The 24,339-nt window shown below is 47.0% G+C and overlaps 1 protein-coding gene across 9 annotated transcripts in view; it reads left to right on the top strand.

The window, feature by feature from the left end:
* The window catches only part of LOC149305710 (focal adhesion kinase 1), a 61,115-nt gene that overhangs the window by 13,628 nt on the left and 23,148 nt on the right, over positions 1-24,339 (top strand). For 2 of the 9 annotated variants that reach the window (XM_089477231.1, XM_089477229.1), the window contains exons 1-15: positions 989-1,183; positions 2,719-2,885; positions 4,101-4,188; positions 7,199-7,278; positions 7,691-7,753; positions 9,512-9,566; positions 9,733-9,873; positions 10,340-10,417; positions 12,722-12,839; positions 15,874-15,904; positions 17,274-17,326; positions 20,583-20,600; positions 21,234-21,290; positions 21,706-21,726; positions 22,418-22,515. In XM_089477231.1, coding sequence (XP_089333357.1) covers positions 989-1,183; positions 2,719-2,885; positions 4,101-4,188; positions 7,199-7,278; positions 7,691-7,753; positions 9,512-9,566; positions 9,733-9,873; positions 10,340-10,417; positions 12,722-12,839; positions 15,874-15,904; positions 17,274-17,326; positions 20,583-20,600; positions 21,234-21,290; positions 21,706-21,726; positions 22,418-22,515 — 1,263 coding nt within the window. Of the gene's footprint in view, positions 1-956; positions 1,184-2,718; positions 2,886-4,100; positions 4,189-7,198; positions 7,279-7,690; positions 7,754-9,511; positions 9,567-9,732; positions 9,874-10,339; positions 10,418-10,641; positions 10,750-12,721; positions 12,840-15,873; positions 15,905-17,273; positions 17,362-18,287; positions 18,302-19,413; positions 19,442-20,180; positions 20,204-20,553; positions 20,601-21,233; positions 21,291-21,705; positions 21,727-22,417; positions 22,516-24,339 lie in introns of those variants that run through there. The other 7 variants (XM_089477226.1, XM_089477225.1, XM_089477223.1 and 4 more) reach the window with 6 other exon arrangements.

The raw sequence follows: 24,339 nt of genomic DNA, 5'->3' as shown, positions 1-24,339 counted from the left end.
GGCACGAATCTTGGAACCATCCACATGTGTGAAGGCGTGGAATATATATATATATATATATATATATATATATATATATATATATATATATATATATATATATATATATATATATATAGTATAATAATCCCAGCTGGTAACCTGAGCTCGCGAAGAGTTAACCATTACCTTGGAGTCCCAGCCGCGCAGGGTGTGTTCCCTCCGCACATTCCTCCCGGGCAGATTATTCCTTCCTTGTCCGGATCCCGGATACTCTGTAACTCTATCCGTGGGGAGGATATATATAATATAATATATATATGGAGGTTCCTGCGCATCTTCAGGGGAGAGCTGTGGACAGTAAGCCGCGTCTATAACCCGAAAAATCTACCTACCCAAAAAAAAATACTAAATATTCCTAGATCGGAAATCGATGGGCGAGAAACGTGGATTGGATGTGTTGCTGTTTTATTGATTGTTAGATATACGCTATTCTGTAACGTCTGCTACAAATACTATATATATATATATATATATTGGATTAGATATATTACGCTATATATTCTATACGTTCTATTTATATTATATATATTGGATTCTATACGTTGTATACATTCTATTTATATTATATATATTGGATTAGATATATTACACTATATATTCTATACGTTATATTTATATTATATATATTGGATTAGATATATTACACTATATATTCTATACGTTATATTTAGATTAGATACGTGTTTTTGTGATTTAAGGAAGAGAAACATTTGAATTTCTTCGATGGAGAAGCTCAGTTTCTGTTCGCCAAATATGTCGGCCCCCCGGCCCCCGGCTCGCTGGATGGAAAGCAAGTCCGACTTCTCTAAATCTATTTCTTTAGGTCACTTTCAGTTGTATAAAAGTTACCCGTGGAACGAAAAGGAGAACTTTACTAACCGTCAGCTTCTCACCGGAACGTTCTTCTGTTTCAGAATATGACAGACACTTAGCATCCAGCAAGAACATGGCCGCGGCGTACCTGGACCCGAACCTGAACCATACCCCGAGCTCCAACGCCAAGTCCCGCCTGAGCACCGGCATGGAGCGCTCGCCGGGCGCCATAGAACGCGTGCTCAAGGTCTTCCATTACTTCGAGAGCAACAGCGAACCGGCCACCTGGGCCAGCAACATCCGCCACGGGGATGCCACAGACGTCAGGGTAAGTGGGATATTTAAAAAAAATATTTTTTTATTTTATTGCCATTTTTCCCAAGTTTTAATCTAGGACTCTTGAGCCAGTCCGTTCACAAATTGTAATATTTAACCAATAATGGGCTTTTATATCGGCATATTTTATCCTTGTTTACCCACAAATGGAATGACCTGCAAAAAAAACAAAAACAAAAAAAAAACCCAAATCATCAAGAATTCCAGTGAGATTTGAAATTTGATATGCAATATATTTATTTTTCACATATTTATTATTATTTTTTTAAAGTGAATTTATTTCACTAAATAATTTTAATTATGTTTTTATACCTTTTTTTTTTAATTGAAATAGAAATATAGGAATCCCAGCATTTTAAAACACCATGTTGTATCCACCGGTGCAGCATCAGCCTCCACGCTTCTGCCGGGAGGCTGTTCACTTATCTACTACCCTCTCAGAAAAATAAAAAAATATATATATGGTAAAAGATTATAGTTAAGTAACCGAGTTCTCTTTCTGATGGGGTTCGCCCTTAGCCTGTGTTACTGCGCTCATGAATCTAATGGGGGGGAATAAATCATTAACACACTCATGTGGCACACGGGGGGTTAAGGGTATAATCAGTGAATTTCCCGCAGTGTGGGGTTTTTTTTTGTTGTTTTTTTCCTAGTTTCGCTCATAACATGATACGTCCTTGGCATTTTTCAGCCTGTAATGGTGTGACGCGCGGCGACATTTCTCACACCTTCCCGCGTGGGATACTCGCAGCTCGCGGTTAACCCTGCGTGGCTAGGAAGCCGCGTCCCCTCTGCAGGTCACAAAATAGTCCGCTGTTTTTGCCCCGTAATATGTTTTCAGGCGGCTGCATATCAGCCGTTTGTATGATTCTCACTCTGTTATCCGACCCCCGATCTACTAACCCCCCCCCCGACTCCTTATCATACTGCCTGTGGGGAACAAAAGAATGGCTCGGTCTTAATCACCAATATAAGTCTATGTGAAAATATAGAATACTGGAATTCTACGTGAAATAAATAAATAAAGATAATAATAATAATACTCCCCAAATGAAAAGCAGCAGCCAACAACACTCTTCCTTCAAGTGTTTCAACAAATGGACGATAGATCATGGCGCGCATAAACATATGGGAAAAATAAAATAAAATAAACAATAGTGTAATATGTAGTGTATTGGTATGGTAGCGTATCAACTCACAAACGGGCTGAATACACCAGGCTCATCAAAGGAATCGGTAGAAAAGGTCCTTTAATATCTTCTAACTTATTAGTCTAGCAGTGCCTCGTCAAATTGTGAGTGCTTTATTTTCTTTTTCCCATATGTTTATGCGCGCCATGATCTATCGTCCTAATGAAAGTCTATGGAGGAACGGACTTCATTAGCATCGCCATAAAGCATCAGCTCAGTGTGGTGTCTGAGCCGGGAAAGTCACCCAAAATATCACCTGACTGACAGCGACGGCGGCTCCAGGACTGCAGAGTTATTGGCGTATACTAAAAAAAAAAATATGACATTTTTTTTTTAGGGGATAATCCAGAAGATCGTTGATAGCCACAAAGTGAAGAGCGTCGCGTCCTATGGGTTACGGCTCAGTCACCTGCGCTCTGAGGAAGTTCATTGGCTGCACCTGGATATGGGCGTGTCCCACGTCAGAGAGAAGTACGAGCAGGCCCACCCACCAGAGGAGTGGAAGTAAGTTGACCTGCATGCTGGGGGTTGGGGCACTATCTACACTACTTGGTACAGGATTGTTTAAACTACCCTATGGTACGTAGGCATGCTGCTGCTAATAGCACGGCGGGCTTGTGATTGGTCAGCTCGTCATTATTCATGTGCCACCTATGGTCCTCGGGTAGGATGATGACTGCTGGAAACACTCACCCCTCGTGTGCTTCCACACACACTAACACCTACGTTTGCAGTGGCATTATGGTATAGTGCAGAGTACACTGTGAGTGCACTAAGACTAGTCTCTGGTTATACACGTCGTGACTCCTCCTCTAAACATTTAAAGTGAAAGTAGCTTTGTGCATCTGCGGCTAACAAAACATCACCCGATGAGGGCCGCCTTCATGTAAAGAGAAGTAAAAGAAACCTCTGCGCCGTTTTAATTTTCTCCTCGATTCTCCCGGTGGCTTCAAAGCTGCATTTAAAGGTCTTTTGAGATACTAAGGTTGCCTAGCAATAGAGACGTGTCATTCTTCCAAAGCCCCTCCTCTATGTATTACATCACAGCAATCTGACCACTTCTGCCAGTCCCTATTAAACCAATAGACCTCCTGTGATTTCAGAGCAATGCAGATAATTGGGGGGGGGGGGGGGGGGGGGGGTTAACGAGAAACTACAGCGGAACGGTCCATTATTATTAGAGTGCAGGAGTAGGATGTGATCATTTAAGGATTTAGGATAGTTGGGGGGGTCCTTGAAAGGCCCGGCGTACAGCACCCAGTATCAGTGAAGGATTGTAGCCCCGTCCCAAATACTCTTTATGTAAGAGAAAATCCCCGGACGCAGAGCCTTACCTAGCGGTTAAAGCCCCGCCGATGAGGATTACCCCGTCTTACCGTCAGATAAAGCTCCTTGAGAGGGATTTACCATCCCGAGGCCGATCTTCATTAAACATTCCCTCCGAGGCGATGTCATCCTGATATTAAAGTCCAGCTTTGATTTTTATTTTTTTTCACTTTTTTTTTACATGTCGGATTTTATATTCTTTATTAGAGCCCCTCCCCCACCCAAGAGCATTGGGAAGCAGGGATGGTAATGCTCCGGCCTGTCAGATCTGGCTCTGTCAGACCCTTTGGATGCAGGGACTGTAAGAAGCGCCGCGGGAGTTGCTGGCGCTATAGAATTATAGAATAATAATGTTTCACATATATCCTCTTCTTCTTCTCCTTGTCGTTTCAGGTACGAGCTCAGAATTCGTTATTTGCCCAAAGGATTCTTAAACCAGTTCACGGAGGACAAGCCGACGCTGAACTTCTTTTACCAGCAGGTAGCTCCTTGTTTACGGGACGTGTTCAGAAATTACGCGTTCGAGGTTTTGGGCTCAAACATGCGCGGGGCAGTTACAACGTGTTACTTGCATGGTACAAGCGATGCCGATTGAAATAATACAAAGAACAACGGGACACCACCATGAAACAATTGAGTAGTCCAAGCCAGAAGTCCCTAGATCTATACTTTAACCCCTTTGTGGCATTGAACATACTATTATGTACTCAGAAACAAGCCCTAGGTGACTGAAGACGTAATAGTACGGTCTGTGGTTCTCGGTGGGGATGTTTCATGCGGTGAGTCAGGGTGGAAGCAAAGTAAAAAGCTTTCTGTCCAGACCCTGGGAACTCTGATGAGCCCCCCCTGCTGGCTAAGTACGGTTTTCTCCGTGAGAATTATGGCTGTGGGGGGATTGGGCAGAAAGTATAAATAAGTGTAAAGTTCCTGCGATGGCTGGAGCGTCTCTTTACTTTCCGTATTTCAGCCGGCCCACGCTCCACCCAAGCGAAAAAGAAAGCGTGTGAGACAATGCGGTGACATCTGCAGCCCCCTCCAGGTCTTCCAGCCCCGCGGATCTCCCGTAAGAACCCCCCCCCGGGGGCAGATGATGGAGATACTTTATGGTTTAAAGCCAGCAGCTGTCATTAATGTCCGCTGAGCTCGTTCTGTTGGGGAATCGGCTCTGAGACCCCGAAATCTCCCCTCCCCCCTCTTATCCCGGAATAAACCGCTCCGGCCTGGATGTGAAGGTCATGTAACTGGTGGCGACATTAATAACGGAGTCCTTAGTGAACAGCGGGGATTCAATGAAGCCTTTGTTGTCATAGTAACCGTGGGGCCTTGCTGCCGATTCACGTTTCACGCTTTGCACCAGCATTTATTGTATCATCTGTCTGTCTGTCCACGGGGGCCAGCGGCCTCCATGATGGCGGGTATTGAGGTGGGGTGGTTGGCTTTGGTGTCGAACGTGTCAGATTTGGTGACTCCATCGATGGTCCGGAGCCCTAACCGGCTGGCTGTGCCATCGGGGGACGCTGCGGAGGGTCTAGGTGCCCGCGGTTATCGGAAGATGGGAGGAAGGCGGCTGACAGAGAACCGGTCCCCGTGGATTTAGATTGTAAGTTGGGAGCCCAGCAGACAAATCTGGGAGCCACCTTCATATCGATCTAGGAGCCGGAAGAACTCCCATGAAGCCAAGCCGGTATAACAGAGGTTTTATGAGATGGATCGCCCGTGGGAGGAACGTATAGCCGGGGCAAGCCGTGAATTATTAATGGAGTCAAATGCCTCTCCATTACCTCTTCCTTTAACGACGTTTAAACATTAATTGCCTCGGCCCTCCGTACGATGGAATCCGCCGACGGGAGGAGACGGCTTCGCGACTTTTCTTCCTTCCTTCCGCCTGTTTTAATATTAATGTGAATTGCGGAAGATCATAAAAGTGATGGCGGGGGGAGGGGGGAATATGGAGAGTCCTTTCCCTGAATGAACGAGCCGTAAAAGCCCCGCGTCCTCGTCAGTTGAGTAACTTCCGTTTAGCAGTTCCAGCCTCTTCTGTACTTCTGCTTCCTACGCCTCATACATGGAGCTTATATGTATATACATACGGGGGGGGGGCCACGTACATAGAGGGGGTCTCATTCCGTGTGTCAAGGTGCCCGTAAAGAAACAGTCCCCACCCCCCGTGTGATACTATACCCACCGTCTGTGCGCTCCGATTAAACCCGCTGGTTATTGCCCTCTAAGCTCTGGTTGGGGCATCGCTGCGCTGCGGCCCTTCAAGGGACGCTGGACCCCCGTTTATGAAAATGATTGGGGACTCCCAGTTTTCGGTTGGTTTGCAGGGGTTAAATTGTAACTGGGAAGGGGGGGGCAGCATCCGTTCGAGACCCCCGCTGGGGATATGTAAAATAACCCTGCCAAAATACTTTAGTGGAGGGGGGGAGGGGGGTCCCAGATCCTCTCCAGTTACCCCTCTGGGGCATTAATGATATCGCGTGTCAGATGGGGACACGTTCAGTAAAAACCATTTTCGGGTCGGCTTTCATTGATTGGATGGATTTTAAATGCACCGCTTTGGCGCATCCGGCCCCCGGGATTTGGATTTATGACGGGGTCTTCTGGGGCAAGAGACCACTGGGGGTCATCAGACTTATTCACCAACATCGGGACCCGGCGGTCTCTGCACAAACGGGGCAAAAGATTTGGAAGAATAAAAATAGAATGGGGCTCTTCTAACGGCCCCCGCAGAGCGCTAACGGTCCCCCAGCTCTTTTTTTTTATTCCGTTTTTCCTATTGCTACTGTTACCAGCCCAATGCATTGGATACATCCCGCGGCCCCGGCGTCTCCGGAGTTAATATTTGGCCGATCGATACGAATGCAGCGTGACGGCCGGGGCTGGCCTCGCGGGGCTCGTGGCTTCGTGGCCGGCTGGCCGGTTTCCAGTATGTAGTCATCACACGCGGACAGACGGCGCTGGGGCACGGATAGATTTCCAGCATATGCTGGCAGAGAGGAGCAGCTGCAGAGCTGCAGTTTGGGGTCACGGCGGAGTTTCTCCCCCCCGTTTCTTCCGACCACTATTAACAGATGCAGCGACGCCGGAAACTTCTGCCAAACGTGCGCTTGGCTTACGCCGACCGCCGCAAATAATATTATTTACTGTATTATATAGCGGCTTCATATTCCGCAGCGCTGTACAATGTGTAAACGTGATATAAAGCGAAGAAAGGGGGCCCCCGCTCAAAATCCACCTCTCCCACGGCCCAACTTCGCTTTCAGTCATTACTTTTATAATCGTTAGCCGTCCTGTGTTTTCGCCTGGTCATCAGGCGGTATCTGACCCCGCGGTGCGTAGCGCTCGCATCGGCCCCGGTTCCTGTACGGGGTATCCGCACAGGTAAGGGCTGCAGGTTCCGGGTCACGCTCGGTGCTTTCGGGCGTTTCCATGGTTATTTGTTTCTCTGACGTTCTCGCCTCAGCGCTGTGCGTTTTTTGCATTTTCAGGTGAAAAACGACTACATGACGGAAATAGCGGATCAGGTGGATCAGGAGATCGCTCTGAAGCTCGGATGCCTTGAAATTCGGTGAGTTGAGCCTGTCCCATAGCCCTCTATTTACAGAACCTGCTGGCAGATCGGCCCCATCCGGCCCCCGTCTAGTCGTCCGTTTCTCCTGCTGTAAAGACTGCATGTCTATCCCATGCATGTTTAATACCCTCGCTGTATTAGCCTCTACCGTCTCTCCTGGGAGGCTGTTCCACGGTTCGCCCCATGCTCAATCTATGACACGATCGTCCAGACATTGATGTCACAAAAGTTTGGGATCTGAAATCTTTCGTCGCTTGCAGACCTTCTGAAAGAAGGGCTTTATCGGCTGTATGAAGCGGGGCAGTCTCCGGCACGATCCCCCGGATTCTGATATATTTATTTACGTGAATGTACTCTGTGCTGCGCGGTTCTCCCACACGGTGTAACCCGGGCCTTTCTGTCGTTTCAGGAGGTCGTATGGAGAGATGAGAGGGAACGCGCTGGAAAAGAAGTCCAACTACGAGGTGTTAGAGTGAGTGTGGGGTGTACAGAGCGGGCGCGAGGCCTGGGGTAACCTCACCCCAAAAGCCCCGACCTCCGTTTCCGGGGCTGTTAAATAATGCATATATATATATATATATATATATATATATATATATATATATATATATATATATATATATATATATATATATATATATATATATATATATATATGGTGGGTGGGTGTGTGTGTGTGTGTGTATATATATATATATATATATATATATAGTGTGTGTGTGTTTTTATATTAAGTGTGTAAATAATAATGTATAAAAATAATAATAATGTCTAGTAATAATACTATTAATAATGTATAGTAGTAATAATAATAATGTCTAGTAATACTATTAATGTATAGTAATAATACTATTAATGTATAGTAATAATAATAATGTCTAGTAATAATACTATTAATGTATAGTAGTAATAATAATAATGTATAGACTCATACATGTAGGCCGGTTCTCCGATCTTCCCGCAGATACGCTGTATTCCGCTAATGTTTTCTTGGGGGGAGTTTGAGCACCCGGGGGGCTCTGCAGATGACGGCGTTCGGAGTATTTGCCCCCTCCCGTCGTAATCTTTTGGATCGGTGCCGCCCTGTTGCCCTGTGCCGGGGCGGACGCACATTACCGAGTTGGCCCTTTGCGGCCCCGCTCTCCTCATTATGTAGCCGTAGTGCGCGGTCACCCAGCGGGTCTCTCTGCGTGGAGCGGCTGTCACTCAGATCATCTTGTTGTTGTCAGACGCGGGGGTCTCGCAGAAATTACTCCCGTGGTCTGGATTAACCCTTCGTTAGTCTTTTTCTGTATCTGTGCCGGGTGTTTTCATTCATTTCACCCTCTCGGTGTCTGTAAAGTGCGGAGCGTCGGAGTTTAAAGGAAAGGTTCCTTGTGGAATATGGCATTGTTTGACTTACTATATTTAGTTCAGTTTTTTTTGTTTTAATAATTAAAAATGGCGCGTAGGGAGAGGGAAGGGCTTTTCTAAAAATCGCAGGTTTTTCCTAAATCTGTAATGGATCCCTCACAGGTCTTGGTGGATTTTCATGCGCCTCCCCGCATTGCTCATAATCACACAGCGTGTGTCTGGGGGTATATCAGAACAAAAGGACGTAATCTGGTTGAGTGGTGGATACGTGGAACAGCCTTTCCAGCAGAGGCGGTAGAGGTTAATACAGTGAAACAGGCAAACTAGTCCTTGTAGATAAAATCAAGTGCCAAAGGTGTCTCGTGAAGTTAGAGCTCTTAAAATGAGGAGCAGTCCAGACCAACGCTTTCAACTATTTCCCAATTAACCCTTGGAATGCCGATTTTCCCCCCAGCCTGTAAACACCGCTCTCCACGGGGGAATGTGACCCAGAGTGCTGCGCGGTGCTAAAGTAACCGGCCGAGCATAATGGGATTTACAACGCAGGTCTCGAGTCCCGTGGTGAAGGCAAAAAGTTGCCTTTTCCATGGTTCCAGGTTACAAAAAAAAATAAAAAAATCTATGTAACCGTGACTGTTAACTTAAAAACACAATAAATTCCCAGTAATGAATAATAGCTTCGATTCCGATGCTTGTGGTTCCGTTACGCTGCGGGCGTTACCTGCTCTCCGGGCATGCGCAGACACGCGCTCCTAAAGATGTCATTTGGGGGGGGGGGGGTTATCGCCCTTTCCTCGATCTTTCTTTCTCTAATCTGCCCGCCGCTGTCCTTTTGGTTCGTATAAAAAGCATCTCCGATAACCTCGTTTCCTTCCAGGAAAGACGTCGGCCTGAGGAGGTTCTTCCCAAAAAGTCTGCTGGATTCTGTTAAGGTAAAAAAATATATTTTATAACTTTTTTCCTTTTTTATATAATATATATATATAGAGAGAAATGAAATGGATGAGAAATCCAGCGCAGACGGGGTTAATGTTGCAAATGACTATTGCAGCTGGAAGCGGTAGATTTTTTTTCTGTTTTTTGCTCTTTTTCTGTCAGGCGAAGGCGCTGAGGAAGCTCATCCAGCAGACGTTCCGCCAGTTCGCCAACCTGAACAGGGAAGAAAGCATCGGGAAGTTCTTCGAGATCCTCTCCCCGGTCTACCGATTCGACAAGGAGTGCTTCAAGTGTGCGCTCGGAGTAAGTGTCCGGGGCCGGCGCTCGCTCCGTATCTTACATCTGATCCTACTAATCCAACGTACACCGCCATACGTGTTTCACGGCTACATAGTACATATATGTGCGTGTGTATCTGTATATGTACAGCATGAAATGGTATTTTACGCCCGCGCTCTACCAACAGGACTTTTTCAGCCCCTCGCTCTATACCTGTCTAAGATTTATATCATTATTATTAATTTATTGTTTATATAGCGCCAACATATTCCACGGCGCTGTACAATGTGTGCCTATCATGGTTTTTTTTAACTCAAAATACAAAATGTTACTTAATTCCAGCGAGTCGGGGGTTTTACTGGACCAAGGGGGGTTTCGTTTCCAGGGCCGAGGTCTCGGTTACCCAGTAGTTGTTAGGTTAGCGCTGGGCCGGGACGTTTCGTCGTCGCGCATGACGCTTATTTTTTTTTCTTCTTTTGTACAAAAAAAGTCCAGCTGGGTTATTTCGGTGGAGCTAGCGATCGGCCCGGAAGAAGGAATCAGCTACCTTACAGACAAAGGCTCTAACGTGAGTACCTGATAACGCGTGGGGGTGGGGGGGTTATTCACTAAAGAGAGAGTTTGCCGGAGAGTTCCTCGGCAATGGTTTATGGGTATATAGGAAGCTCAGCACTGAGCATGTGTGAGAAGCATACTCAGGTATACTCCCTGCTTTCAGTAGAGGCAGCTGGGGGCGGAGTTAAAAATATCTCCACCCCCCCATTATTTCATGTTCTCCGTTAACTCTTTCAGCCGACCCACTTGGCAGACTTCACTCAGGTACAGACCATTCAGTATTCGAGCAGCGAAGACAAGGACCGCAAGGGGACGTTACAGCTGAAGATCGCCGGCGCCCCCGAGGTAAATCACTATGAGGGAATGAGGAGGAGGCTTGTGTTACAATGAATGGCTTCCCCCCCGGCGGAATAAACGTCCATTATATTCACCCGCAAGAGACTTCCTTTCATTGGGGTTTGCTGTCTGTGAATTACACGCTCTGTCTCTCTCTCACACGCGCTCTCTCATAGAGTGCAAACACTTCCACTGACATTTCACTACTTGTTGGGGGGAAACTCACTAAATTTTATTATTAAAATTATATTACCGTATACAGCGCTGGGGGGTTATATTACTGTATACAGCGCTGGGGGGTTATATTACTGTATACAGTGCTGGGGGGTTATATTACTGTATACAGTGCTGGGGGTTATATTACTGTATACAGCGCTGGGGGGTTATATTACTGTATACAGCGCTGGGGGGGTTATATTACTGTATACAGCGCTGGGGGGGGTTATATTACTGTATACAGCGCTGGGGGGGTTATATTACTGTATACAGCGCTGGGGGTTATATTACTGTATACAGCGCTGGGGGTTATATTACTGTATACAGTGCTGGGGGGTTATATTACTGTATACAGTGCTGGGGGGTTATATTACTGTATACAGCGCTGGGGGGGGGCTATATTACTGTATACAGCGCTGGAGGGGGCTATATTACTGTATACAGCGCTGGGGTTATATTATTGTATGCAGCGCTGGAAGGGGTTATATTACTGTATACAGCGCTGGAGGGGGTTATATTACTGTATACAGCGCTGGAGGGGGCTATATTACTGTATACAGCGCTGGAGGGGGCTATATTACTGTATATAGCGCTGGAGGGGGCTATATTACTGTATATAGCGCTGGAGGGGGCTATATTACTGTATATAGCGCTGGAGGGGGCTATATTACTGTATATAGCGCTGGAGGGGGCTATATTATTGTATACAGCGCTGGAGGGGGCTATATTACTGTATACAGCGCTGGAGGGGGCTATATTACTGTATACAGCGCTGGAGGGGGCTATAGTACTGTATACAGCGCTGGGGGGGCTATATTACTGTATACAGCGCTGGAGGGGGCTATATTACTGTATACAGCGCTGGAGGGGGCTATAGTACTGTATGCAGCGCTGGAGGGGGCTATATTATTGTGTGCAGCGCTGGAGGGGGCTATATTATTGTATGCAGCGCTGGAGGGGGCTATAGTACTGTATACAGCGCTGGGGGGGCTATATTACTGTATACAACGCTGGAGGGGGCTATATTACTGTATACAGCGCTGGGGTTATATTATTGTATGCAACGCTGGAGGGGGTTCTATTATTGTATACAGCGCTGGAGGGGGTTATGTTACTGTATACAGCGCTGGAGGGGGTTATGTTACTGTATACAGCGCTGGAGGGGGCTATATTACTGTATACAGCGCTGGAGGGGGCTATATTACTGTATACAGCGCTGGAGGGGGCTATATTACTGTATACAGCGCTGGAGGGGGCTATAGTACTGTATGCAGCGCTGGAGGGGGCTATATTATTGTGTGCAGCGCTGGAGGGGGCTATATTATTGTATGCAGCGCTGGAGGGGTTATATTACTGTATACAGTGCTGGGGGTTATTACTGTATACAGCGCTGGGGGGTTATATTACTGTATACAGCGCTGGGGGATTATATTACTGTATACAGCGCTGGGGGTTATATTACTGTATACAGCGCTGGGGTTTTATATTACTGTATACAGCGCTGGGGGGTTATATTACTGTATACAGCACTGGAGGGTTGTTATATCACTGTACAGAGTGCTGGGGGGTTATATTACTGTATACAGCGCTGGGGCTTTTGCACGAGAAAGGCAATGTTCTCCATGGTGCCCCCCTTTAATGATATGTTGGAAATGCTTGGCGTGTACGTGTTACAGCTCCCGTGTCCTGTTGATATGTGATCACGCTCGTGATGTCAGATGCAGCTGTTGAGGAGGAATAATGCCCCTTTTGTCTCGTCTCTCAGCCGCTGACTGTGACAGCCTCTTCCTTCACCATCGTGGAGAATATGGCAGACCTGATCGATGGGTACTGTCGGCTCGTCAGCGGAGCCTCCGAATCTTTTATCATCCGACCCCAAAAAGGTAAATTCATTTTCTGCTGGTTTCTAAGAACCGAGTAATGGCCGCCGTGCCTCCCAGCCCCCGCAGAACAAGGAGCTCTTCTGTGTGCGGAGGAGCCCCCGGGATCCGTCTCCAAATCAAAGCGCTCGCTCTGTCCTTGAATGTGTTTTCTTCACGCCATGACCTTCAAGTAGCTGCATTTTATCTGAACCGTTATCCAAAGAACGTCAAATCCTCCGTAATCTTTATATTATAAGCCTTCAGAGAACCACGGCCCCGGCTGGACGGCTTCACACATCATCTCACTCGGTAACGCACACCACATTCAAAGGTTTGGGGTCACCCAGAAACGTTCTTTTTTTTGTCCATTAAAATAACGTAAAATGAACGAGAAATCCAGCGCAGACGGGGTTAATGCTGTAAATGACTATTGTAGCTGGAAATGACTGATTTTTTATGGAATCTCTTCATAGGCGTACAGAGGCCCTTTATCACTCCCATCACTCCTGTGTTCCAATGGCCCTTTATCACTCCCATCACTCCTATATTCCAATGGCCCTTTATCAATTGATGGTTAGAAAACCCCTTTTGCAATTATGGTACAGCCAGAAATGTCCTTGTTTTCCATGAAAGCAGCCAAGTGACCCCAAACCTTTGGATTGTAATGTATATTTTATTATATTTTAGTACTGAAGACCCCCATCTCCAGCTCTCCATAGTCGTTCTAGAGGCAGTTCAGAGAAGGGCTATTAAATTACTGCAAAAACTACAATAAATAACTAAATCTCAATGTCTGACTTGGAGGAAATAAATCACTTTCATGTATTTACATTTTTCTAACAAAGAATGGAAGAAAGAGGCTGGTGGATACATGGAACAGCCACCCAGCAGAAGTGGTAGAGGGTAATACAGTGAGGGTATTAAACATGCATGGGACAGACATACGGCTCCTGAATCTAAGACGAGACCGACGACTGATTAAGGTTTGAGTCGTTACAGCGGGGAGACGAGACGGGGCTGATCTGCCGGGAAGCGTTTCTGTAATTGCTCTTCGTGGTTTTTGTCTTCGGATAGAGATGTGAGGGGAGGACGCGCCGGATAATCCTTCCTCCTCTGGTTTTTTTCCTCCCCTCCTTTCGCCGGGAGGCTCTCTGCTCAGACATCGTTCCAGGTTTTTTCACGCCGGATCCCGCCGTCTGATCGTCGGAAAGAAATTAAAGTGTGAATGGGTTGTGTGAAGTCGCGGGCCGCGGTTCCCCGTCAGATGGCGGATGCTGGCAGGGGGCGCCGGGCGCGTCTCGTAAACATTTACCTCCTTCGGGCCGTTTTGGCTCCTGGCACCGAAAACCCTTCCAGCGAATGCCAGAGTGATAGACGGGGGCGGGTTTAGGCTCACTGCAGAAGCGCTTATATGTATCTGTACTTATCTCTCTCTATATATATATATAGATGTATAGATTTATATAGAATGTTTATTCGGATTGGATGAGCGATTAAAGAACTGCATTTTTTCCGTTTAAATTCCCACCTCGCACTGTATAGAAACCTAGAACCATCCGGCAGATCGGCCCCATTCGGCCCCCGTCTAGTCGCCCGTTTCTCCCACTGTAAAGACTCAAACCTTAATCAGTCGTTGGTCTCGTTTTAGATTCAGGAGCCGTATGTCTATCCCATGCATGTTTAATATCCTCACTGTATTACCCTCTACCACCTCTGCTGGGAGGCTGTTCCACTTATTCAGCACCCTCTCAGTAAAGATGGTGATCTCTTGTTCAAACATTTCTCCTCTTTTGAAAAAAGTCCTCTCCTACATTTTTTTTTTTTGTTGTTAAAACCGCTTTATGTATTTAAATGTCTCCCCCCGCTTCTTCTCTCCCCCATGCCAGACATTGCGCTCCCTCTGTCTTTCCTGATTAATTTTTATCCTGCAAACCGTTCCCCATTTTTCTTGCCTCCTCTGGACTGCCTCCAGAATATCAATATGCTTCTGCAGATGGGATCTCCAGCACTGCACCCACTACTCTAAAGTGAGGTCTGACCAGATCTGTGAAGTGGCAGCCCGGCCCCTTGGTTCTATTAGGAATGTTTTTTGGCCCCCGGGTGTTCTCTGTGTGTTTCCTCGTTTGTAGCGGTTTCCCGGCGTGTGTCGCGTGACGCTGATGTGCGTGTACGACGCGTGTCCCCTGTCTGACCGCACACCTCCCCATCTCGTGGGATCTGATGGCGTAACACGTAACCTGCAGGAATCACATCGCATAGTATTTTTTTTCTCAAAGTAGAGCTTTTAAAAAATATATATATATTCATGTGAGACTTTTTTTGGGGGGGGGGGGGACGATAAATAATTCAGAAAACGTGATTTAAAAAAGATATTTAGTGTAACCGGTATCCATGCATGTGATTGGCTGTAGTAGGCTGACCACTGGCTGCAGTACTGCGACATGGGGACCGATGACTTGCCAGGTACATCATTGGTCCTCTACGGATATCTTTTTAGGACGTACCCGGAAAGTCATTGGTCACAAATGGGTTAAAAATACCATTTCCGTCCTTTGAAGGAGCCAAGTTTTTGGACCCCACTCAAAAAAACCCCACCGGTTCATAGAAGCTTACAATCTACCCACCACCTGCATTCTGGAGGAATCCTCACCCTCATCCAAGCAGCCCCTCTCCTTCTGTCCCATTGCTCCCGTCCCCCTGTCCCCTTATAAATTGTAAGCTAATGTGTGTTCCCGTTCAAAATTAACATTAAAAAAGAAATGTTATTTCTAACTTTGTAGCCCCCCCATTGTATCGGCTCCGCAAACAGTGTGAGATAATAATGGTAGGATGAGACATCTGCCGCGGGTCTCTAAACGCCGCTCTGTATCCGTGTAGATAAACGTCTCTCGTATGCCGCTGGATTCGCTCGTTTTCCCCTGAGCTCTTTTAACGCTTTGCGGATACATTAATAATTGAGAGCGCGCATGTTGTGTTTCTTTACAATGTTGTGATTGTGCGCGTTGTGTTTGGGGGATCATATTGGTAATTATGTTTACGTTTTCTTTTCTTGCAGAAGGAGAGCGAGCTTTACCGTCTATTCCAAAGTAAGTTTTCGTTCCTTGTTATAATATTCTGCTTTATTTATGCAGTTTTAGGGGTTTTTTTTGTATATCACAGGCTATTATTTAGCTTTGACACTAGGTAAAGCCCTATTTTAATTTTCATTTTTTAAAGAATTTAGTTGAATTTACTGCACGTGAATCTATGCGGCCGTTCTTTAGTTATTGGCGTTAGAAAATTGTCGTTTTGTCTTGTAGCCCCGCCCCCAGCTGCCCCGGTGAAAGCAGGGAGCATACTGCCGTACACTTACTGCACATGCTCAGTAACGCTCCCATTCTATTCGATGGGGGCTCGTCTTCCATTGTAATCAACGGGTGTAGTGGCAGCCAATCACATGTGTGTTAAATGCTAGCGACTGACCGGTAACGTTATTACGATGGCGAAGGCAGAGAATGGTGATAAATGTGTGTCTTTTGATGGGGGGGGGTGTCTCGATATAATAGGTTCAGGGTTATGTTTTCCCTGGGTGTGTGCCCCTGTTGGTGTACCCTGGGGGGTAATTTTATATTGAGTGTCAGAAGGGATGGGGTCGCTGGACGACATCTGTCCCCGGATCATGTTACTGCTTTAAGTGGATCGGCAGGGTAACAAAAACTTTACGTTGGAAACTCTACCCCGACACGTGCAGAACTTAATTATTTTACACGACATTTGGCAGAACCCGCCTGCTTTTTGCTTTTTTTTTTTTTAGGGGGGGGGCGGGGAAGTTTTAATTAGCGGGTCCTCCGAAATAAGTGTTAGGATCAGCCGTTGGTCTTTATGTACATCGGTCTCTGATACAATAGTACATTGAACTTAAACATTGAGTCTCGCTCCAAACATTTTCCACCTTATTAAGAGGGTGGCAGATAAATGGAGCAGTGTCCCAGCAGAGGTGGTAGATGGTAATACAGTGATCTCTGCTCAGAGATCCTATCCTGACTAACAGCTGATGCAGCATCTTAATATATATACTGTCTGTGTATATATGTAGTATATAAGTAGTATATTGTAAAATGATGTATAATGTTTAAACTTAACCCCAACCACATCATAAATAAGCTTTTTGGGCCAATATAGACATTTCCTTGCAGTTTCAGGCACAAGCCCCGATTCATGGTGGCAGCAAACAGTGCGATGACTTTTTCCACGGTCCGCGCCGTTTGCGGGGGGGGGGATTTAAATCGCTGATGCTTGGGGGGTGAGGAAGCTTCGTGGTATCTTCCACTTTGCTGTGGGACTCTCCACCCCCCGGCACATGTGTCAGATGGACTGGCCCTGCTAATTACAGGAGGTACCGGTTAGAAGGAACACACAGGCTCTTTCAGTTTGTGGAATGCGCTCCATTCACAGATTCAACGCTCTGTCTTACAGGCTGGCCAACAACGAGAAGCATGGCGTCCGGGCGCACACCGTCTCCGTGTCCGGTAAGAAACCCTGACCCGCGAAAACGCATAAATCTGTTTGGGGAAGTATGTTTTCGTTTGCTGAGGGGGTGGTGGATAGGTGGAACAGCCTCCCAGCAGAGGTGGTAGAGGGTAATACCGTGAGGGTATTAAACATACATGAGATAGACATACGGCTCCTGAATCTACGACGAGACCCTTCTGGCCAAGTCCATTGTCAGGGCTTCTAAAACGGTACTGCTGGCCCCTACCCTGCAGCAGCGGGTGCACTGGGAGCCGTTTGTATGCGGCGGGCGAGGCATTAGACCTCCAGACTTTGGTGGATGGATGGCGTCTCTCCCCCTCTGAAGCCGGAGGTGCTGGAAGTCACGTTCAGGAAGAAGAAAACAAGAACTTCCTTCATCTTCTCGCTTGTCTCCCCGGCACGGATTCTCAGCCGGTTCCAAAGTCCTTTTTATTTCTCTATTTACCCTCCAGCGTCGGGGTTTCTGCCACCAACGCGCCGCGGCTTTATTTAGCATCTCGGCCCCCTCTGTGCCGCCAGCCTGACGGGCAAAGTCTACCCCGCCGACGGCTCACAGACACGAAGCCCCCGCGTGTAAAGGAGACCCCCCGACATTCTCCTGGACACAGCGAGACTCCGCGTGTTGTTATTCTACATTTATTAACGCGGTTGCAGGTCAAAAACTGTGTGTTTCGAGTCTATTTCCCATTTTTAGGCGCTCTTGGGTGTGTTTGTCCCTTTTTTATTATTTATTATAATATATAAGTAATATTTTTCCTGTGGGGACGATAACGCGAGGTCTCGCCGTAGAATCACCGAGCGCTCCTCTCCCCCGTTTGTGATTAGAGGCCGCACAGACCTCTCACTGTCTCCTGCGCTCTTGAGCTCCGTCTGTCTCGGCGTCTCAATGAGCCGCTTGTTCCATTTCTCTCGGTTCGTGTTTACGGGAAAAAGGTTGTCCCTGCCCTGTGCGAAAAGCGGGATTTTATCCCAGACTTCTGTTTTAACCCCTTGAGTGCCGGATGTGCTGTGCATGCCTTCTGGTTTTCTAGGTGCTGGAGAATATTGGGGTCCCACGGTTTTGTGAGACCCACATATCGGGATGAGCCGGAGCGCCAGCTTACATTTAACACCTTTATTAGCTGCCATGCTGTGCTTTCTCGGTGATCGGCCCTTTAGGGGTTACTAAAACACAATCTCTTGGTTTTAATCAATATGTGTGTGTATGTGATAGATATACGCTACTGCTCAAAGGTTTGGGGTCACTGAGCTGTGTTCATGGGAAAACGAGGATCAATTATCCTTTTAAACTTAAACTTGGATCAGCGAACACAACGTGCCATTGGAACACAGGAGTGATGGGAGTGATAAAGGGCCATTGGTACACAGGTGTGATGGGAGTGATAAAGGGCCATTGGAACACAGGAGTGATGGGAGTGATAAAGGGCCATTGGAACACAGGAGTGATGGGAGTGATAAACGGCCGTTGGAACACAGGAGTGATGGGAGTGATAAAGGGCCGTTGGAACACAGGAGTGATGGGAGTGATAAAGGGCCGTTGGAACACAGGAGTGATGGGAGTGATAAAGGGCCGTTGGAACACAGGAGTGATGGGAGTGATAAAGGGCCATTGGAACACAGGAGTGATGGGAGTGATAAAGGGCCTTTGGAACACAGGAGTGATGGGAGTGATAAAGGGCCATTGGAACACAGGAGCGATGGGAGTGATAAAGGGCCATTGGAACACAGGAGCGATGGGAGTGATAAAGGGCCATTGGAACACAGGAGTGATGGGAGTAATAAAGGGCCATTGGAACACAGGAGTGATGGGAGTGATAAAGGGCCATTAGAACACCTTAACCCTTCCCCTCCCCTCTAGCTGCTATGTATAGTATATAATGATTCAGAGGATAAGGATATTGCGGTTCTCAGGATGTATATAAAATCACTTCTCCCTTATGGCTGCCGTGGTTTATTCAGTGGCATCGGCTTATATCCCGAGACTTTAAATGTCCAAAGAGGGTTTAATGTGTTCCGTTGGTGCGGTTAGAGGTGTTGATGGATTGTGGCCCTTTATGTGGCTCTCGGAGGACTGGTAAAAAAGTGATCATTTTTATTTATTATTTTCTGCTGTTATACTCATTATTGTGGCTTTTAGGAGCCTCGTGGAAGCCACCCGGTCTGTTTGCCTCTAATGCTGTAAATACTCCGTGTGTTAGATCTGTATGTGAGAAACGGCCGCCGGCCGGTAACGTCGCCCGCGGAATAAACGCGTTCATCTAGCGATCCGCACACGAGAGAGAGGACCCTCGTAGCGCCGTCTTATCTCCTGCTCGCCAAATTCAGCTTTGATACGGCGGCCGCGGCACCATTCATCGCACGCGATTACACGGCCGCGGCTTTATCCCCAAACAAAAGCGTCTGATCGCTTCCGCGGACTCAGTTCGGGGCGTTCATTGTGTTTCATTTTTTTTATGAATTACCGGCAATTTGTTAAACAGGAATTAGCGCAGATTACAGCGTTCCGGGTTTAATCGCGCCCCCCGTCCTGCGCCTTTGCTGTCGGCGGGCTGCTTTCACGTACTAACTGGATCTAAAGCCGTCCATCTTTCCTCTGCTGCTTCTTAACATATTCGTAATGCCCCCCCCCCGCGTACCCAGGGACCCCCGGTGTATGGGGAATGAGACCATAAATGTATATATAACTCTGAGACCACCGACCATAAATGTAATGAGCGCTATGATAAAAAAAAATGTAATTTAGCCAATAATTATATATTTTATGATTAGATTTTCTCACCCGTTCTGATTGTTTGAGGGTTGGGTGAGCCGGGTAGAAGCTCTTCAAGGTGCGGTTCCACTTAGACCAAGCGTTAATCGCACCGCTACGTTACGCGTGAACCTTTACTCTGTGTGTTTAATTGTTTCATTCTTTTGTTTCATTCATTCAGCAAAACAAATTCTTCCAGGAGCACGTTGAGCTCTCCAGGGCAAAACACGCTCTCTCGCTGCTTGCTTGCGTGTCACATGATAATAAAGCGTTCCCGGCAAAGATTCCATAGCCGCGGATGTATTTTATCGCTTGTTATCATCCCCTTGCATTGGCCGGGCTGTAATAACGCGCACCGATGCCTGCAGCGCATGCCGCAGAATGTGATCCGGGACGAACGTCGCCTATGGGCCGAGTGCCTGCGTTCTGCCTGCCGCCTGCTTTACCTGCCATGCCTCACTCTGTTCTCTGCTTTCTCCTTGCATGCACCCCGGATCCTGCAGAGGAGTTTAGTGAGGACGGTAATACTCCAGCTCTCATTATTATTCTCAAAATGTTTTTGGTTTTTTTTTACACTAACCGTGTTCTTTGTTATTATTAAGTGAATCTAACAAAAAGCTTCCCGTCTGAGTGCCAGCGGGCGCTTCTAACCGGCCCTGGTCCAGCTGGCACACAGAGGGTTAAATCCTCCTGCGTTTGTCTATTTTAATGCCGACGAGCTGTTCATAGCCGTAACCATCGCTGCCCGGCCGCAAGGAATGTGACGTCCCTGCCCACAGTACAGGCGTCTTATTTTGGGAAGAAAAAGAGCAAATCTGGTAAACTGAGTTGCGTTAGGTTGCAAGCTTTCAAGAAGACCGTCAAGCTTGCAATCTAGTGCAAATCAGGTAGCCAATAAACGTATTATCTTAACTATTAAGATATAAATATTGAATGATTTTTTTGAGTTTTCAGTATTTTTCATTATTTACTATTATTATATTAATTAAGCATTTATTCCTCCGGCCCCGTAGCTGAGTAAGCTCCTCATACTGCTGCGTCGGGGAACGCAGGAAAAGAGCAGCCAGAATCCCAAAAATGCCCCTTTCTGGCAAATTTCTACCTGCATTAACTGTTCGCTCGCCTCTATTCCGTAACCGATGTTTGTGTTACAGAAACCGACGACTACGCGGAGATTATAGATGAAGAAGATACATACACGATGCCCTCCAGTAAGTATACAGCACGGAGCCGGATGTATCCCAGTAACCCCCGACCACAATTAACTATTACATCGCTGGAGGAAAATGTCCTTTGTGTGAGCGGAGAGATCCGTTTATAAATGTCCCAGTCCAGCGAGGACGCACACTTTGGGTTGTGATGGGAGTCGTGTCGTTCCTCTGCTGCTCTCCTTGCAGTGTTACGGGGTCAGAATGGCTGATGTTGGGGGGGCGTTATGTGCCGATACTAGTTCCGGGGTAATTCCAGGGTAAGTTTTTTAACCGATTCTCTCCCGAACTTCTGCCTTTACTGCCTCCATGCCGTGTCTCGTGATATTCTCTCCCCCCGCGAGGTCTTGCGCGACTAAATCCACTGACTTTACATTCTGTAAACAACCTTATTTTCTTCTTTTTAAATGCCGATCAGAGAGCTATGGATTAGACGAAGGTAAAAGGTCTCTTCCGAACCCCGCTCCCTCCTTCCTACCCTGCCTGCTCTGTGTCTGCGTGATTCTGTGTGTTACATGATATATATATGTGTGTGCGTGTTATGTACGTGTGTCATTTATATACAACGTGCTGTATTCTTACTCTTGACGGAGGCTTCTGTGCTTCATAAAGCTTTAAAGAGGCCGCGCCACAAAGGGCTGCACTTCACTCGTCCTAATAATCCGCTTGCTATGACATGTAATTCCACGTCACATAATCCCCACTTTCTCCAATATGTTTCTTGTTAGTCTTGTGAGCTTGGATCTCTGGTTTTTAGAGTGTCCTCACTTGGTAAATAAGTGCAACAGCCTCCCAGCATAGGTGGTAGAGGCTGATACAGAGAGGAAAGACAGGTCCATGAGCTGGTATGTCGTATCTTACTCGCCCCTGGGATATAATCTTTAAATGTCTCCAAGTCCTCCCAGGCACGGCCATCTTTAAAGCTTGTGAAAGCGAAGCAGAGTGTGGCCCCCGTACAGCTCCTGCCACTCTTTAATTCTATAGGCATGTCAGCGTATCCCCGCCGGTGCCAAATATCCAAGGAATTAGTGCATTAAATATGCCGCAGTCGTCCATGTGCCCCCCGCGCGTTGGGTTTGCTCCGTCTGGTGGTCTCTAGCAGCTGTTAAGCGGACATGTCTGTGTTACAGCCGGCGATTACGAGATCCAGAGGGACCGGATCGAGTTGGGCCGCTGTATCGGTGAAGGGCAGTTCGGAGATGTGCACCAAGGAGTTTACATGAGTCCGGTGAGTAACCTTCAGCAGCTTTTAGCCATTTATTTGCCCTCCTAACCGCAGCCCGGCAATTAATAATCCCCTAATTTAATTCATGGAGGCGGCGCGGGTGATTAATGCGTAAATGGCGATGTAGGACCAAAGGCTTGCTGTTAGCGTCTCTGCACTACGCAGGCAAACAATTCTGCTAATTTGTGCCGTAGTCATTCCATTTACTAAATCAGTGTGTGGGGGGGATTTCCCCGCTCGCTTAATGGCGCTCGCTAAACCACATTATTCATGTCTGCAATTTAACGCAGAGGGGGGTTAAACTCAGGAATAGGGGGTCAAATAATTCACTCTATACAATTCTGCCATTAAAACGGACCCTGACTCCTTATCCCGTTGCCTTTGTTAAAATATAGAATGGCTTGGTCTTAGTCAACCTTTAGGACACTCTGACTACTGAAAGTCTTTCGGAGTAATGGACTTCATTATCATTGCCATAAAGCATCAGCTCGGTGTGGTGTTTGAGCCAGGAAAGGCTGGGGGTGGATCAAGGTCAGGTGGGGCCCTGGGGCAACACTGATACAAGGGACCACCTCTGTATATAACACCCGGTGCTTTAGCAAGTCATTGGCTGCTCAGTAGGAGTTCTGCATTTCCCTTCTACAAACATGCACAGGAATCATAGTTAAGGGGGCAAGAAGGAGAATACTGGGGGGGGTATTACTGTATGCAGTGCTGGGGGTTATACTCGATGACACTTTTTTTTCCCATGGGACTTTCCATTTAATGAGAATCTATAGGTGCTGTAGATAAGTCTTTATCTGTTACAATAACGAAAAACACAGTCTGTTTTAACTAATAACACACATTATTGTATGGTTCTTGTCCTTATTGATTACATCATTCAAACATTCACAGCGAGGGATGGGAGAAAGTACGTGAATCCCCAGGCTGATGACTTCAACAAAAGCTAACTGGAGTCAGGAGTTATCAAACCTGGAGTCCAATCAATGAAACGGGCTTGGAGGTGTATTTTAGAGCTACTTTCTCAAGAAGCATCTGCATTTCCATATTCATCAGTCTGCAGTTAGACGAATTGTCTGAGTCTACCATACGCTAAACACTGAACAGCCGTGGAGTCCGCGGTCGGACGCCACGGAGGGAGCTGCTGCTGCTCTACAATTTAACATCGCTATGCGCCTGAAGTTTGCCGAAGAGCACCTTGTCGCTCCACAACGCTACAGAGAGAATGTTTTTTGGACAGATGTTACCTAGGGTGGAATTTTTGGGGAAGAACACGCAGCACCACGCATGGTGTAAAAAGGGCACCGTACACGCGCGTGAATCCCAGCGGGGGAGCACGGTGAAGGAGCTTCATGATGCGGGGCTTCTCTGCTGCGTCGGGGCCTGGACAGCTCGCCATCACCGAGGGGACAATGAATTTTATGAAGTTTATCAGCGAATCCTACAGGATAATCGTCCAGCAGCTGAAGCTCAGTAGAAGTTGGGTGATGCAGCCGGACAACGACCCAGAAGATCAAAGTAAATCTACTACAGAACGGCTTAAAAAAAGAAAATCTGCATTTTGGGGGCGACCCGGACAGAGCCCAGACCTTAACCCATTAGAGACGCTACGGAATGACCTCGAGAGCCGTTCCCACCAGTCGTCCCAGGAACATGGCCGAGTTTAAGCAGATCTGTAAGGAAGAACGGTCCGAAATCCTCCCTGAACGCTGTGCGGGTCGGATCCGCAGCTACCGGAAGCGCTCGTTGGCGGTTATTGCTGCCAAAGGAGGTTCGACCGGTGATTAAACCCAAGGGTTCTCTTACTTTCTCCACCCGCAGCGT

Source organism: Sceloporus occidentalis, unplaced genomic scaffold, assembly GCF_023333645.1.
Source record: "Sceloporus occidentalis isolate IW3139 unplaced genomic scaffold, rSceOcc1.0.p SCAF_11, whole genome shotgun sequence".
In the NCBI taxonomy this organism is placed as follows: domain Eukaryota; kingdom Metazoa; phylum Chordata; class Lepidosauria; order Squamata; family Phrynosomatidae; genus Sceloporus; species Sceloporus occidentalis.
Note: the sequence above shows the minus strand (reverse complement) of the source record. Positions and strands in the feature narration are given on the sequence as shown.